Raw genomic sequence first — 17,918 nt, 5'->3', positions numbered from 1 at the left:
GTTGTTAGATCTCCTACTCAGCAGTCTGAAGCATTGATTTCAACCTTTGTCTTGTCTGGTAAGAACAAGATCTGTTTTTCCTAATGAAATATTCTCTGGCAGCATTAAATACTATTTTATATGGGTGAGAAAATATTTGTGTGGGTGGAGTTAGAAGGAAAATCTTTGTCTGCATCAACTTTTTCTTGATTTTCTTCTCAAAACATGTATGTGTTGGGGTATAGAAACTATCAAAGGAGAAATGCATGAAATGAGTAAATATTTGATGTGTTAATATGGAAAGAAATATTAAGGAGTTGGAACATATTAAAAAAAAAAAACAACAACAGTACTGCCTACCCAAGTCTGAAGCTATTTCAGTTCAGTTCAGTCGCTCAGTCATGTCTGACTCTTTGCGACCCCATGAACTGTACACGCCAGGCCTCCCTGTCCATCACCAACTCCTGGAGTCCACTCAAACCCGTGTCCATTGTGTCGGTGATGCCATCCAACCATCTCATCCTCTGTTGACCCCTTCTCCCCCTGCCCTCAATCTTTCCCCACATCAGGGTCTTTTCAAATGAGTCAGCTCTCCGCATCAGGTGGCCAAAATACTGGAGTTTCAGCTTCAACATCATTCCACATTTTTTGTCCTTTAGATGGACACTAAAAACCTTTTTTAGACAACATGTTGAACACCACCACTTTCTCCTTTTTTTCTGATATTTTGCATCAAAAAACCCTTCTCTCTTACCAGATTGCTCTCCTATCTTGTTTCTCCAAACTCTCCTCTTTATCCCCTATAAATATCTCCTTTTATATCTGAGTACAGCATTACCATATTGTTCCAGTTTCATTCATGGGGAAAACAGATGAAAAAAAAAAAAAAGAGCATAGGGATGTGGGGAAGGGCTGTGACTCAGAGTTGGTAGAAGAAATAGAATCACTCTTCAGATTTCTTGAGGAATGACATCTCATGGCATTTCCGATGCCTACTCTAAGTAAGTCGAGGGCCACAGTTAGCAGTTACTGGGAGGTGGGAGCATGGCCTCCTTGTTCACACATGCATCAGTTAATTGCTATTGTAGGAGTTCATATGGCTGTTCTAGCAATTCATTCATCCATGCATTAATCTCACAAATACTTATCAGGCACCTACTACATGCCAGGCCCACTTCTATGAAATTCTGCTGGCTGGATCTTTACTTTCAGTCTGATGATAGCACAGTGACTTGCTTTAAAATCATTTCCTCTAAAATCTTCATGGCATCATACGGAGGAGGCCCTTTCCTCTTCATATACCATTGTATGTTTCGTAAGCTGAAAGCTGAAGCTCACAAGAGTTCTGCTTTCTTACTCCATTTAACGAAGAAACTTGCTAGCTCTGGGTTTCCCTGGTGGCTCAGAGGGTAAAGAGTCTTCCTGCAATGCAGGAGTCCTGGGCTTGATCCCTGGGTCAGGAAAATCCCCTGGAGAAGGAAATGACAACCCACTCCAGTATTTTTGCCTGGAGATCCCACGGACAGAGGAGCCTGGTAGGTTACAGTCCACGGGGTTGCAAAGACTTGGACACAACTGAGCGACTTCACTTTCTTTCTTTTCTAGCTCTAAGAAATTAATATCAAGTGTTTTACTCTTCAGGCAGCATTAGTCTATGATTAAAGTACATTTTATGTGGGGTAATCATTTTAATTCCCTGAAAACTCAGAAAAGACAGTCTTTTATTTTCCCCCCACTGGTTCAATGTCAAACTAAATGAAGGTACCAAATGGATTTCCAAATGACTTTATTCTCTGGCTAAAGTCATTTGGTATTTTAATAAGTAATTTGGAACTGGGATAAAGTATTCACATTGGGTAAAATTATCTCAATTACCTGTAAACTAACTAGAATCCTAAAATAACTTCAATTTTTTTTCTTTGCACACCACTTTTAGGAGAATGAGGCAAATCACAAATGAACAAATTGATATTAATAGTATCAGATGCCTTGTATTTCAAAAATAAAGGAAATGCAAAAGGAAAGCTTCTGAGCTTAAGCTGGTAGCCTATATTTTTGATAGGCTCCTCTTGGATTCCCTTGAATTTCCTTAGGTCTTGGATATTTTTGAAGCTGTTTTAGGCTTGCGAATATCATCTTCTTGTCTTATTCTTGGTGGCATGGATCATTCTCTTACTCTCTGTTGTTTTGTTTTTTTTAGTTCTTTTCTATTGAGTTAAAATAATTCTACAGTTATTTTAGCATACGAAACTCTTCACATTTAACTTTTATTTAAGAATTTCAAATAAACTGTAGTATCCAAATGTGAATAGAAACAATTCAAAATTTAAGCATACTTTTTTTGTTAGTTTTAGAGCCTTAGCTCAGCTGAGCAAAGGTTCGATGATATCCTCCTAAGCATATGGCCTGGTGGTCTGCATCTAAGGGTGTTAATAATTAGCTGTAAGCACATACATAAACATGCTACTTCAGTGAATCAGATTAGTGATACAAAGCAGAATGGCATTTAGTCCAATCAGCAGATTTACAGCACTCTCCCTATATTATATGATCCTTGATTTAGTTTTGGAAGATGAATACTATTTAGGTAAAAGCACAGGACAGGTTTTAGGAAGAGGGAAGAGCATTAGCAAAGCAAAGAGGCATGAAACCTACTGACGTTTGTCTCAGTGAACTCTCAGTGCAAATGTACAATGGAGTTGTCAGCTCTGAGGTGAAGAAGATTAATGATGAGGATGGTGAGGCAGGTACTGGAGCAATTCTGGAGGCCTTTGTACTTCCTACTGGAGAGACTGACTTTTATTCTAAGGATGATGGACAGCCATTGTGGGGTTGTAGGCAGGGGAATGATATGCTCAGATAAGTATTTTCTATAAATCATTCTGACTGTGCAAGTAAGAAAAATTTTAGGACAAGACTGGAAAAAGGGAGACATGTTAGGAGGCATTTTTTCAACATTATAGACAAGAGATGACGAGGGATGAAATAAGGGGTTGGTGAAGGGTCTGGACACAGAAATCTGAGAGCTATTCACAATAGAAAATGCACACGGTGTTCTGATTTATAGGATTGAACTGGGTTTATAACTCTGCCATATTCTATTTCAAAGCAGAGTTTGGTGAAAGGAAGCTCTCTCTTCGTGAAAGGTCAAGGGTGTTTTCTGAATCAATGCCTGAAACTGGTTGTTTGGGCAGCATGGGCCTCAAAAGTAATTAGAACATGAGTTTCCAGAATATAGCCATTTAATATCATCCCACTGTTCAAGATACAGTATAATTACTGCCACTAATATCCCTTTTCCTCTAAACTGCCAGTTGTTTCTCTTTAATTATATTTAAAAATAACAACTACTTTCAAAGAGGAGCACATTCAAACTGCTATTATGGTTGTCTTTTGAGTAACTTAATAAAATCTTCACCATTGTAAACTCTCCAATCCTTAAGGATTAGATCTTAAACTGCATCAGAAAGCTCCAAGTGTTCAGGTGAAATGATACTATGTGGCTCAACATATCTCTTTACCAAATATTCACCACCACTGCTTAAATCAGCGTGTCAGAAACTCTACTTGCCAAAGGCCATGGCTTTCTGCTAAGGTTACAGTCTCTGGAGTGTGTCTGAAATGACTCTCACCCTAATTCAATGTTTCCAAGATGATGCAAAATTTCTCAATTTAGCCAGGATCAAATACATGCAGAGTACATTAATTTTGTGTAGAGGCCATACTAGAAATGGGTTCCCTTTTAACTGGTTCCACTAATATGAATTTCTGTTTGTGGCCTTCCCCATCAGAAGGCAATCTCAGAACAACCATCCAATCAGTCAAACTATGAAATTAAGGAGTGAGAAAAGCAGCTGGGAAATGAGAGAAAACGGGGTAGAAGTTTAAGTTTATAAGAACTGTACTTATTATTTTATATTAAATAAATATTTAATTATGAATAGATCCAATTTAAATGATCCATCTGCTAAACAAGTTCTTGGAATCATCTGTTCAACCTTACTTAAAATCCAGTTAATTCCCCTTTTATTCTTCTCAGAGAGAGATCCCAGCAAGGAATACAAAATGAAAATTATCTTCAGAACCAGCTGACTAACTGAAAGTCACTGGAATAATTCTTCTGGTTTGACTCACTGAGCCAGAATGCTAACATTATTTAAACATATTGTTTTCTATTTATTCCTGGATTTTTTTAAATCCCAAAGCTATAACAAGTGTGTAATTTACCAGAGAAAATGAAATTGCTCTTTGTTAAGTACACATTGAAAATCATATGCTACGATACATATTGTACATCTAGTACACTAAAAAAAATGCTATATTTTCAATCCAAATTTGAAACAAAAGTCAATGCAATTTGGCATACACTGCAGCATGCAGAGATTCCTATGTATTAAATACTGTCTGCTAATGCCTGAAATGTTCTGCTTGCTTACAAGCATCAAAACAAGAGAAGGACATCTTAAATAAAACCCTAAATATGAAAATACCCTAAGAGAAAAAAAAATTGATTCGGCTACTGCACAATATCTACAGTAGGATATCTACTTAAAGGACCACAGACAACATCTTTCAGGTGGGTAGCAGATTGGTACATCTGGAATGGACAAGAGACATTGTGGAGAACATATCACAGACTCCTGAACATTGACAAGCAGGTAAAAGAAACGTTATCTTTTTTCTTCTTTAAATATTTTCATTCTTTTTAAAAATATTTGTTTACTTATTTGGCATGCAGGGTCTTTTTCAATTGTGGCATATGGGATCTAGTTCCCTGACCAAGGATCCAACCTCGGTCTGCTGCATTGGGAACACACAGCCTAAGTCACTGGACTACCAGGCAAGTCCCATCTTTTTTCTTTTAATTACAGTAGTCTTTCCTAATTCTTCCCTGACTTCAACACATTGTGTTTTCAACACAGATCTGGTAAAATCACTAGTCAGATCACAACATTCTCTTTGCTGTAGACCCTCAATGGCTCTTGACTCACTCACAGGACGAGTCAAACCCCACAAGAGGGTCTGTAGGCTCACCTCCAACTCTCTTCCTTATCTTCAAGCATCCTCTCACTCACTTCAGTCCAACTAACATCTGAGACCTTCTGGGGTTATGCACCTTCAGAGCTTTTGCATTGCAGTTCTTCTGGAATGCCCTTCTTTTGCTTATGTGCAAGCCTCAATCCTGAGCCTTCACTTCTTTATCTTTGCCCATGCCTTCCTGATAAGCAACTTTCCACCTTTGCTTATCTCACTTTTCCCCTCCTGCATACCATCTGACAATCTATATTTTTTCTTGTTTATTTGTTTACTATTTGGCTCTTTTCACAAGAAATAAGCTCTGCAAGAGCAGGGATTATGTTTTGTTCCTTGTTTTAAATGTTACAGATCATAGAGCATGCCATGCTGCAATATGCACAGTTGCCCCTTCTCTGCTGGGAATGTTGTACACAGACAGATCACAACAGAGTCCCTCTCCAGGTCTAGCCTGTAGTTAAAGAGAGCCACCTGGTCCAAGGTAACACTCCCTTGGGGTTCACCCACATCAACAGTGATCAATGGTGGGATGTGAAGGCGCAGCCCCATCAACCCAATTTTAAGTACAACTCAGAGGGGCCATCCCATGTTGAGAACTCCTGATGGTGCCTGCTGAGGCTTTTTAAAACTGCACAAAAAAAGAAAACTACAGGCCAATATCACTGATGAACACATATGCAAAAATCATTAACAAAATTCTAGCAAACAGAATCCAACAACATATTAAGAAAATCATACATCATGACCAAGTGGGCTTTATCCCAGGAATGCAAGGATTCTTTAATCAATCAATGTAATACACCACATTAACAAATTGAAAGATAAAAACCATATGATTATCTCAATAGATGCAGAGAAAGCCTTTGACAAAATTCAACACTCATTTATGATTAAAACTCTCCAGAAAGCAGGAATCGAAGGAACATACCTCAACATAATAAAAGCTATATATGACAAACCCACAGCAAGCATCACCCTCAATGGTGAAAAATTGAAAGCATTTCCCCTGAAATCAGGAAGAAGACAAGGGTGCCCACTCTCACCACTACTATTCAACATAGTGTTGGAAGTTTTGGCCACAGCAATCAGAGCAGAAAAAGAAGTAAAAGGAATCCAGATAGGAAAAGAAGAAGTGAAACTCTCGGTGTTCGCAGATGACATGATCCTCTACATAGAAAACCCTAAAGACTCTACCAGAAAATTACTAGAGCTGATCAATGAATATAGTAAAGTTGCAGGATGTAAAATTAACACACAGAAATCCCTTGCATTCCTATACACTAACAATGAGAAAACAGAGAAATTAAGGAAACAATACCATTCACCATTGCAACAAAAAGAATAAAATACTTAGGAGCATATCTACCTAAAGAAACAAAAGACCTATACATAGAAAACTATAAAATACTGATGAACAAAATCAAAGAGGACACAAACAGATGGAGAAACATACCGTGTTCATGGATTGGAAGAATCAATATTGTCAAACTGGCTATACTACCCAAAGCAATCTATAGATTCAATGCAATCCCTATTGAGCTACCAACGGTATTTTTCACAGAACTAGAACAAATAATTTCACAATTTGTGTGGAAATACCAAAAAACCTCAAATAGCCAAAGTAATCTTGAGAAAGAAGAATGGAACTGGAGGAATCAACCTGCCTGACTTCAGGCTATACTACAAAGCCATAGTCATCAAGATAGTATGGTACTGGCACAAAGACAGACATATAGATCAATGGAACAGAATAGAAAGCCCAGAGATAAATCCACGAACCTATGGACACCTTATCTTTGACAAAGGAGGCAAGGATATACAATGGAAAAAAGACAACCTCTTTAACAAGTGGTGCTGGGAAAACTGGTCAACCACTTGTAAAAGAATGAAACTAGAACACTTTCTAACACCATACACAAAAATAAACTCAAAATGGATTAAAGATCTAAATGTAAGACCAGAAACTATGAAACTCCTAGAGGAGAACATAGGCAAAACACTCTCCGACATAAATCACAGCAGGATCCTCTATGACCCACCTCCCAGAATATTGGAAATAAAAGCAAAAATAAACAAATGGGACCTAATGAAACTTAAAAGCTTTTGCACAACAAAGGAAACTATAAGCAAGGTGAAAAGACAGCCCTCAGATTGGGAGAAAATAATAGCAAATGAAGAAACAGACAAAGGATTAATCTCAAAAATATACAAGCAACTCCTGCAGCTCAATTCCAGAAAAATAAATGACCCAATCAAAAAATGGGCAAAGAACTAAACAGACATTTCTCCAAAGAAGACATACAGATGGCTAACAAACACATGAAAAGATGCTCCACATCACTCATTATCAGAGAAATGCAAATCAAAACCACAATGAGGTACCATTACATGCCAGTCAGGATGGCTGCTATCCAAAAGTCTACAAGCAATATATGCTGGAGAGGGTGTGGAGAAAAGCGAACCCTCTTATACTGTTGGTGGGAATGCAGACTAGTACAGCCATTATGGATGACAGTGTGGAGATTTCTTAAAAAACTGGAACTGCCATATGACCCAGCAATCCCACTTCTGCGCATACACACCGAGGAAACCAGGTCTGAAAGAGACACGTGCACCCCAATGTTCATCGCAGCACTGTTTATAATAGCCAGGACATGGAAGCAACCTAGATGCCCATCAGCAGACAAATGGATAAGGAAGCTGTGGTACATATACACCATGGAATATTACTCAGCCATTAAAAAGAATTCATTTGAATCAGTTCTAATGAGATGGATGAAACTGGAGCCCATTATGCAGAGTGAAGTAAGCCAGAAAGATAAACACCAATACAGTATACTAACGTATATATATGGAATTTAGGAAGATGGTAATGATAACCCTATATGCAGAGTGGAAAAAGAGACACAGATGTACAGAACAGACTTTTGGACTCTGTAGGAGAAGGCAAGGGTGGGATGTTTTGAGCGAACAGCATCAAAACATGTACATTATCAAGGGTGAAACAGATCACCAGCCCAGGTTGGATGCATGAGACAAGTGCTCGGGCCTGGTGCACTGGGAAGACCCAGAGGGATCGGGTAGAGAGGGAGGTGGGAGGGGGGATCGGGATGGGGAATACATGTAACTCCATGGCTGATTCATGTCAATGTATGACAAAACCCACTACAATATTGTAAAGTAATTAGCCTCCAACTAATTAAATGAAAAAATAATAATAAAACTGCACCAGTCCTACTCCATCTGCCCAGTCCTACATCCTTCTCTCCTACTGATGCTGATCCTGAAAGCCTTACTAGAGAACCTCGAATGTACAAATCTAACCTCAGATTCTATTTCTTGGGAAACCCTGCAAGGATCATGGATGAAGAAACTAAAATAGATTGTGTAAGTAACCTGTCTGTGGTCAAATAGCTAGTAAGTCGTGGAATGGGGACCAAACCCACAGAGTCCACTTCCAGAGACTGAGTCTTAAATACCACTTCCTACAATCACTTACACAATCATATTCCAGCCCCCCACCAAGTTAAAGGATACAAAATACCTTTGAGTGAATACTTCAAACAGGAATAGGACCAGGGATGGGTGATGAAGGGAAAATTAATAGAGAAGAATAGATGGCAAACCACTATAGATTGATGAGTATGATTAACTTGATGATAGACCACCACAAAAACCCATAGGGGTTTGAGTACTACCTGAATAGAATGGGCTTCCCTGGTGGCTCAGATGGTAAAGAATCTGCCAGCAATGCAGGAAAAATGGGTTCAATCCCTGGGTCGAGAAGATCCCCTGGAGAAAAGATTGGCTGCCCACTTCAGTATTCTTGCCTTGAAGAATTCCATGAACAGAGGAACCTGGAGGGCTAAAGTTCATGGAGTTGCAAAAAGCTGGACACAACTGACTAACTTAACACTTTGAATAGAATAGATGGTTTCAGAAATAAAAATGAGAGTAAGAAGGAGGTAAGGAGAAGAGATAATAAAATTTCATATGATTGTTGATAAGATTTATGATTTATATAAACAGAATATGGGGTCTGTTGGATATAGTTGTTGCAAACAGCTACTGCAAGAGGTAGGGTATGTTGTAGACTATAGTTTCCTTCCTTCTTGAAATTCAAGGACTGGCTTAGTTAACATAATATACTGTTGCTGGCATTATGGGTAAAATGCTATTTTTTTTTTTCTGATTATCTTCCACATATCCAAAGGTTGCTATTGTGATTAAGTGAATTAGTGCTTTTTATAAACCACAGGGCATTTTACAAACAATTATACCTGAGTTAGGTATCCTTATGGATTGATCTAATTCATGCTCTGGTATCCAGTAGAACTATAATAAAGTATTTCCACCTACTTTAAAAGAACCTCTTTCTAAAAGTTAAAATCCCCTTAGAAAAACTTTGCAATGCTTAGCATCCTAATGAAAATTCTTCCTTGTGAGTATACCAAATCCATCATATTGTGAATCCCTCCCATTTCTTCTTCTCCCATTTTTTTTTTTTTTTTTTGGATTTCTACAGAGAGGCAACTGACTGCCATTGTAATCTTAAGAATTATTTACTGTTTTGATCATCCATTGGATCACAGAAAAAGCAAGAGAGTTCCAGAAAAACATCTACTTCTGCTTTATTGACTATGCTACAGTCTTTGTGTAGATCACATCTAACTGTGGAAAATTCTTAAAGAGCTGGGAATACCAGACCACCTTACCTACCTCCTGAGAAATCTTATGCAGGTCAAGAAGCAATAATTAGAACTGGACATGGAACAACAAACATTCCAAATTGGAAAGGACTATGTCAAAGCTATATATTTTCACCCTGCTTATTTAGCTTCTATGTAGAGTACATCATGTGAAATGCCAGGCTGGATGAAGCACAAGCTGGAATTAAGTCTGCCAGGAAAAATATCAATAACCTTAGATATGAAGATGATACCACCCTTACGGCAGAAAACGAAGAGGAACTAAAGAGTCTCTTGATAAAAGTGAAAGAGGAGAGTGAAAAAGCTGGCTTAAAACTCAACTTTCATAAAACAAAGATCATGGCATCTGATCCCATCACTTCATGGCAAATAGATGGGGAAAGAATGAAAACAGTGAGGGACTTTATTTTCTTGGGCTCCAAAATCACTGCAGATGGTGACTGCAGCCATTAAATTAAATGACACTTGCTCCTTGGAAGAAAAGCTATGACCAAGCTAGCCAGCAAATTAAAAAGCAGAGACATTGCTTTGCTGACAAAGGTCTGTCTAGTCAATGCTATGTTTTTTCCAGTAGTCATGTATGGATGTGAGAGTTGGACTATAGAGAAAGCTGAGTGCTGAAGAATGAATGCTTTTGAACTGTGGTCTTGGAGAAGACTCTTGAGAGCAAGGAGATCCAACCAGTCCATTCTAAAGGAAATCAGTCCTGAATATTCATTGGAAGGACTGATGCTAAAGCTGAAGCTCCAATACTTTGGCCACCTGATGTGAAGATCTGACTCATTGGAAAAGACCCTGAAGCTGGGAAAGGTTGAAGGCAGGAGGAGAAGTGGACGACCGAGGATGAGATGGTTGGATGGCATCACCACCTCAATGGACATGAGTTTGAGTAAGCTCAGGGAGTTGGTGATGGACAGGGAGGCCTGGCGTGCTGCAGTCCATGGGGTCACAAAGAGTTGGACATGACTGAGCAACTGAACTGAACTGAACAGCTTTGAATTTTTAAAAAATTGTTCCCTATTTCTTACCTGTCATATAGAACTGCAGTTTCTCCAATATCAAAACTATGATTTCGCTCCCCTTCAAAAAGTGCAAAGCTAGCTATCCCCTCTAAATACTGAAAACTGTGATTGGATTTGTAGAGTTGTTATTATCTCAGCATTAATACTTTAGACCATGAACTTAAAACTTACTAATTAAAAGATCCAAATTTCAATTAAACCCTTCAGAGAAATTATATTTTTAAATGGGAAAAAAGAACAAAATTAATATAAATTCTTTTCATTTCATTTTTTGGAATCCAAAGTCTTTTCCATTAGTTTATTATAATCATCTTTCCCTATAAGCAGATACTATTCTCCTTTACCAATAAAATGAATGAATCTCCAAGGAGTTTGCAAGTAAACTCAAATAGGCCTTTAAGCCAATTAAAAATTTAGAATACAAATCTCCTGATTCTTAGCCCAAAGCCATGTCTATCACACTGTACATAATGATTACATTTACTTTCCTAGATACGGTTTTTAGAAATCTATATAAGTGATTCAGAAAAAGAAAATGTTTGTGGTATCCATTTCACATCCCCAAGCAATCTTCTCTGGAAATTCAGTCAATTATTATCATTCTACTCGAAAAAAAAAGTTATTTTTATTTTTAAGATGGTAGTCATGTGTGAAGATATGTTGGTAACAAAGACTTGTTCTCCCTTTTCATTTTCCATTCTCACTTTGTTTTCCTCCTTTTGTTTGCTTGTTTTATTTTTCCATTTTCGTTATCCATTATCTTCATTCATCCTACCTCTATTTCATCGCTCCACCACAATATTGGTTTTCTTTGAGCTGCAGAGGAAGCAAAATGGATTCTGCTCCATGAAAACCTGAGATGTATTTCGTCTATGGTTCAGATGTCTATAAACTCATCTCCAGGCAGAACAGCAGCTCTTAGGTGTAGAACAGCAAAAGCAAGAGCAGTTTCTGCTTCCTCCTTGTGTGTATTGCCAGGGAAAAATCTCACACTTTGCGTACATGGTAGAATTTTTCAGCTAATCAGTATTTCCGATGAGGTTGCTGACAACCAATGCCTGTCAGACCTTGGCTGTAACGTGTACCCAGGAGAGAAAACACACGGTGAGGCACACTGTTTCTGCCAGAACTCGACTGTGACAGTAAGGTGGAGAGGTACAGACTGAGATCAAGAAAGTGAACTGATATAGCAAAGTGGAAGAAAAATTACTTACCCTGATATAAGAATATTTTATGGAATGAACATTCAGTTCCTTGTTATTTATAGTGCACTTAACATTTTATTTCTACAGGGGATTATTTCTCTTTTGATAATTAGAATCATAATTTTCCCATTGCGTGCTAAGAAAAGAATTTACATGTAAATCTCCTTGAGTATAAAGAACTGTGTCATATTCAGCTTTAGAGCTCCAGAAACCTTGTCATGGTCTCCAGCTGATAGGAGGCTTGTTCAATTCAGCGTAATTCCTGAATATCATCAAATCCACATTAGAAATCTATAAATTGCTTAAAAATAACTTTTCAGTTCTCAAACTTGTTACAATACTGTTTTCTGGTTTTTAGCAATATACATAATCAGAAACAGCCTAGGGTCTACATTTAGCTGTGATGTAAATATTTCTTTTTCTAGCTAAAGTATATATAAAATAAATGTCTTAATTATGTATATCCAAGTAAAATTATACAAAGATAATCTGCATAGGACAATTTTGCATTAAATAAAACACAGCATAACTTATTTTGTGCATTAAAGTCATCATAATAGCCATTATCTGGATTATTAAAATAAAAATCAGACTTCATACAACTAATAGATATAAATTTAATTTGATATGTTGCCGTACATATCTGACATTAAGCTCTTGATTAAATTATTAAATAAATCTCTTAAAACTATATAATTGTATAAGTTGTATGAAGCCCCAGAGCTTCATTTTACCTCATGAATTAAAAATATACCCATTGCATCCATGTTGTATGTCTTAGAGACATTTTGTTTCTATAGACATTATCATACAACTTCCCATAAGATGTTATTAAAATTTAATCATGAATTCTTCCAGACTTCTAGCAGGATAATATGTTTATCATTCTTTTAATTGCTAAAATATACTTTTTTTTTCAGGACTTGTTTTTGTTTTTAGGAATCTGTCAGAAGTCTAGTTAATCCAGAAATATATGTTAAGCTTAATGGAAAATATTCGTGGTCTTATCTTATAATATGACTGAAAGACTCTGACATAAGAGCAGGTGTTAAAAATTATCCCTTAGCCACTCACACAGCCCTAGATTTTGAGAAGAGGCTCCTTTAATACTTCTTTCACACTGCTGTGTTTGTTGCTTAAGGAAGTCCGTGGGTGGAGAAGATGTTATTATCCCTCCTACACACACCCGTTTTCTTATTTACAACATTATCTTCATATATATAAGTACTTGAAACACACCAACCCCTTTCTTTTTACTACTTTCTGAAATTCTTTGGAATTTTGTCCACACTTTACTACATATTACCTTTCTATCAGACACATATATAGCTAATTATAGTTTAACCTGAATTGTTTTTTCAAGTATGAGTCTATCCAAAAGGTTATTTGGTGAAGATGCCTTTTCAACTAAACGTTTTTGCTTGAAAACAGAGAATTCCATAAACAGTTGGTGTTTCACTCAAAACTAATAACACAAGATTATTCTTTATATTAATATTTCCTTAATAAATAAATAGATCAATAGTTAAAGATAGTTAAACCTTCTATAAAACATACAAAAACAAGTTAGCATAAATTTTATGAAACATTTAGATCCCTTTTATACTGTAGAAATGTTTCCTCAAGTGCAATAAATGATAGATACATCCTTGTGCAAATACGTTAAACTTAATTTTAAAAAAAAATCAGGTCTAACATTCAATGCTAATATTTATTTGTTTAAGAATGTAGGACAATCTAATAAAGTAAAACCTTATGTATTATAAAGTGTTTTGGATTTGGATTTGATTTAACCATATAATTTATGATAGTCACACATATGTGTTTTCCAAATAAAATTGTTCACTTCACTATTCAGATCAATGCACTACATTTGGGAAGTATATTAACTTTTGTTAAAAGAAATTAGAAAAATAACCATTAACTATCCAAAGTGCTTGCAAAGATATCCTGATTATTAACCAAATACATGTTATTGAGAATATATCCTATAGAGACTGGTTAGGACAGTCACTAACTAGGACTGTTGGATTAATCAATCATAGGTAATTCAATCACTTCTGGTTAATTCAAAGGGAACTGATTCTGGCTTTTCTAGATATCTTGGTAATAGGAACTCCATCAGAATACAGAGCAAGTCCATCCTTTATATAGCAGAGGTAGCAAGTCAAATATATTTTCCATATAATCCAATCAATATGTGAACTAGAATTGTGCAGGTCACTCTAAACTATGCTTTTAGGTTCTAGTTATTAAGTTTTTTATAATTTTGTACTAAAGTTAAAAAATATGGAAAATTAAAACCATTAGTATTTCAGAGCAAAGAACACATAGACTAGAAAAAATAAATTCAAGTAAAAACAAAACAAAACAAAAATTATTGAGTCTCTGACTAAAAACAAAACAAACAGCTAGGAGTAATACTCATTTACCACAACTTTCAGAAAAACAACTCTTTATGAAGAATACAGCTCAGAATTAAATGGGTTATATGCTTTTATTTTCTTTTCAAAGCAATTATGTCTTAAGAAGTTGTTTTGTTTACTTTTCCTCCAAGTTAATATAAAGCACATATAATTGAAAGGAAGAGAAATTTTTTAAAAGGAGAAAAAACAAAGGAATATAGTGTGCAACGAATATATGAAATTTAAGTTATAAATGTCTTATTCATGAAATTAAAGTGATTTCCTTAAAAAAAATCCCCTTATACAGATCACAGGAAAAAATAATGAAAATATTTCAGTCTAGAATTCAACAAGGAAAAGTGAGGTTGACTTTACTGTCAATTGCATGTGCTAAATACAATGAAGGAAAAACTGGCAACTAGTATCTGATACACCCACTACACCTTATTATTGAAAACAATGATGAAATGATGTATGATATGAGGAAAAGACTCAATTAGAAAAAAGTATACCATGATGCTTTAACAAAAGGAGCAATGAAAATAATTCTGTTTTTTTTTTAAGATGCCAAAAAAATTAATAAGATGTGTGAAGAGTGGAACAGTTGAAACAATATAATATCTTTCAAATTAAGTAGCCTACACATAAAACTAAGTAGCCAGTAAATAATGCAGAATTTTTCATAGAACTGCTCCCTTCCAAAATTGACATTTTAACAAACTGATGGATTTCTTAATAGTCTGATAGTGAAATGGATTTCTTAATAGTCTGATAGTGAAATATCTACTCAAAAAACTTTTTTCCTTTTTCTCTTTAAAGTTTGCTTGATCTTAGAAGCTCATCTTTCCAAAACTTGCAGGGAAGCTTTCTTAGGAACATTGTATTAATCAGCCAGAGGAAAAAATAATTTCTTAGAAACAGTAAGATTATCTCAATATCAAATGACTGTCTAATGTCATGTGATATGGAAATAAATTCATACTCTCATGGTACTGAATCATGACTCCTATTCAATTTCAGTCTTTATGAAAAAAAACTGTGCTCCAATATGCTGCTCTAATTTTACTCTCTGGGTGTTGCTTATTTGAACTAGTTACGCCTTTGACTTGATAAATCTCTAACTTGTTGCCCAAACCAGATAAGGTAAGCAGTAAAATTTGACTTTCCTGACTCCAACACCTTCTTTCCTCATCTTTTATCAAATTCTTCATTAAAAAATAAGGTTTAATAGAAACATGCATTTAATCATTTTATATAACTTAATCAAGATCCTGAGAGAATGTTTATGTTTTTATTCATTCTCTTTTCAGTATTCTTGTTGAAATTATATTTAGTTGTTTCTATTTTTTCTTGTTGTAAATAAAGATAGAATTTTGTTTGAATTTCAACTGGAAAAGCATTTTGGGAAATTTACAGTGAGGGTTCAATCCATAAGTAAAATATTATTTGGCAATAAGTATATCATATAAAATTTTGAAAGTTTCTGCCTCTTATATACTTCTTTAAACACACAACTAAATCATGAAAACATATATCTTGTGTTAGTAAAAATAACTATAGATTAATCAAAGAAGTAAAGACATTATCTTATTTTCACTGGCTTACAGTTTCTTTATCTTTTTTATTTTTCTTTAATAAACTAAAGCTCCTTCAGTTTCAAACTATTAATTTGGTAATTATGTTCCTGTTTACATAATAGCTATGTATGTATTAGTATCAATACCTTGTCATTATGTATTTTAAAAAGACAATATTTAAATGATTTTCTATGAGTATTCTGTCCTGACAAATATGCTTGGAGCCTTATTATGAAGTTCAGTTATGCAGGTTTATCTCAAAATTAATTCAAACACAAAGGCATAAATGAATAGGAATATTAGATAGAAAAAGTTCTTAAGTATGATTCATAAATATATCAAATAATTTACATGGTATACACATTTACTCAATAAGAAGAATGATTTTGTTTTTAGTTTTCCCTTTCCTAAAATGCAAAATGTGAATTCATCTTAGATATATGTAATGACAAATACATAAGTAAATATCCACAAGTAACATCCACATGTAAATCTTTCAATATATAAAAAGGCAACTCCTACCTCCATCTCCAGATCCTGATCCTGCATCTGGGAGGAAAAGAGGAAGTAATTTGTTTTAGCTTAAAAAACATATTCAAAGAATACTTATGAACTTTTAAATTAAATTCAAAATAAAATAAATTTAAAATAGATACTTTCTCCATTATATATTAATATAATTGAACAATTACTAATATTTAATTTGAAAAACATTCATATCAATATAATTTAATATCTATAATATAGCTTATAAAATAAATTCTCTATTATTTTCATCTTAGATTTCATGAACAATGTATTATCCAGCTTTGGAATTAATTCTCAAACTTGACTATGTAAAAATTCTCATTTTTATTTTAGTCAAGATGATTATGGTGCCATTAACAAAAAAATTAAAAACAAGATACTTATAACAATCAGTGAGATTTAGAAATTAAGTAGTCTAAGACTTGACAGCGAATACTCATAATTAAGGCTTATATTCTTGTACATTGCATTACAAAGGGAAAAAGTTTAAAGATGAATATCTTTTTATATAAGAGCTAATACGTTTTCCAAAAACCACAACTCTGAATGAGTCTATCTGTATCCAACAGCATCTATTGTTTTTCAAATCCAGAGAAGGGTGAGCTTCAGGTTTGCCTTTGTGATTAAAATTGGCTATATCCTAGGTGATGTTGGCAGAGAAGACAATAACCTCTCTCTGCCCTTCTTTTTCTCCAGTCCTTTCCCCTCCCTCTCACATAATTACAACTTGGGAAAGTTGTCAATTTCTGACAACTCATTTCCCAGAAACACTCAATTTCTTAGTTGGAGTCAAAACCATGGAGTCTCCATTTGCTTTTACCTGTTAAGTGGAGACATCACCTTCCTTCTGCATCCCCACTTCTTTCCATTCTAAATACATTTGGCTATGTACTTTTAATGCTAATAATGGGAAATAAGACTAATACTGGTAGACTAATACTGGTATTCTTTGTCTGACTGGCCTTCATTTTACATTGAAATCTCAGCCAGAGTTCAAGAGCCGTATCAAATGCCATGTCTATGAATCTGTGTTTGTTGTTTTAGACCAATTAAAATAAAATAGTACTTCTACTTGTTTGCCTCAATGACACTTTATTGAAAAGCACTCATAGAAAGAGGCATGATGTATGAAAATCTATAGAAGACTGACACAGGGAAGAATGAATGCCTCGCCAATAATTCTCCTTGTCATTATGTTAGACATTAGCATTGTCATGAAGGAACAGCAGTTTGAATTGTCAGCCTTGGTGGATACCCAGACTAACATATTCATAAGATTTAACATTTTATTAAATCAAAACCTCAAGTCATTAACTGCTTACATGACTAAGGAGCAACTCTTTGGGTCAGGCTATCTTTCCCTTAAAGGCAAGTTAATTGGTAAAAAAAATTTCATAATTAAAACCATTCTTGGTAAAAGTAGACTCAAATAAGGATTTTAATTATTCAATTTGACTGG

At 35.1% G+C, this 17,918-nt stretch overlaps 1 protein-coding gene across 1 annotated transcript in view; it reads right to left on the bottom strand.

Annotated features, from left to right (window-relative positions):
• The window catches only part of TMEFF2 (transmembrane protein with EGF like and two follistatin like domains 2), a 284,169-nt gene that overhangs the window by 249,796 nt on the left and 16,455 nt on the right, over positions 1-17,918 (bottom strand). Inside the window, exon 4 of the mRNA XM_043445865.1 lies at positions 16,454-16,480. Within this exon, the coding sequence (XP_043301800.1) occupies positions 16,454-16,480 (27 nt within the window). The remainder of the gene's footprint in view (positions 1-16,453; positions 16,481-17,918) is intronic.

The sequence above is a fragment of the Cervus canadensis genome, chromosome 24 (genome assembly GCF_019320065.1).
Source record: "Cervus canadensis isolate Bull #8, Minnesota chromosome 24, ASM1932006v1, whole genome shotgun sequence".
Lineage (NCBI taxonomy): Eukaryota > Metazoa > Chordata > Mammalia > Artiodactyla > Cervidae > Cervus > Cervus canadensis.
Note: the sequence above shows the minus strand (reverse complement) of the source record. Positions and strands in the feature narration are given on the sequence as shown.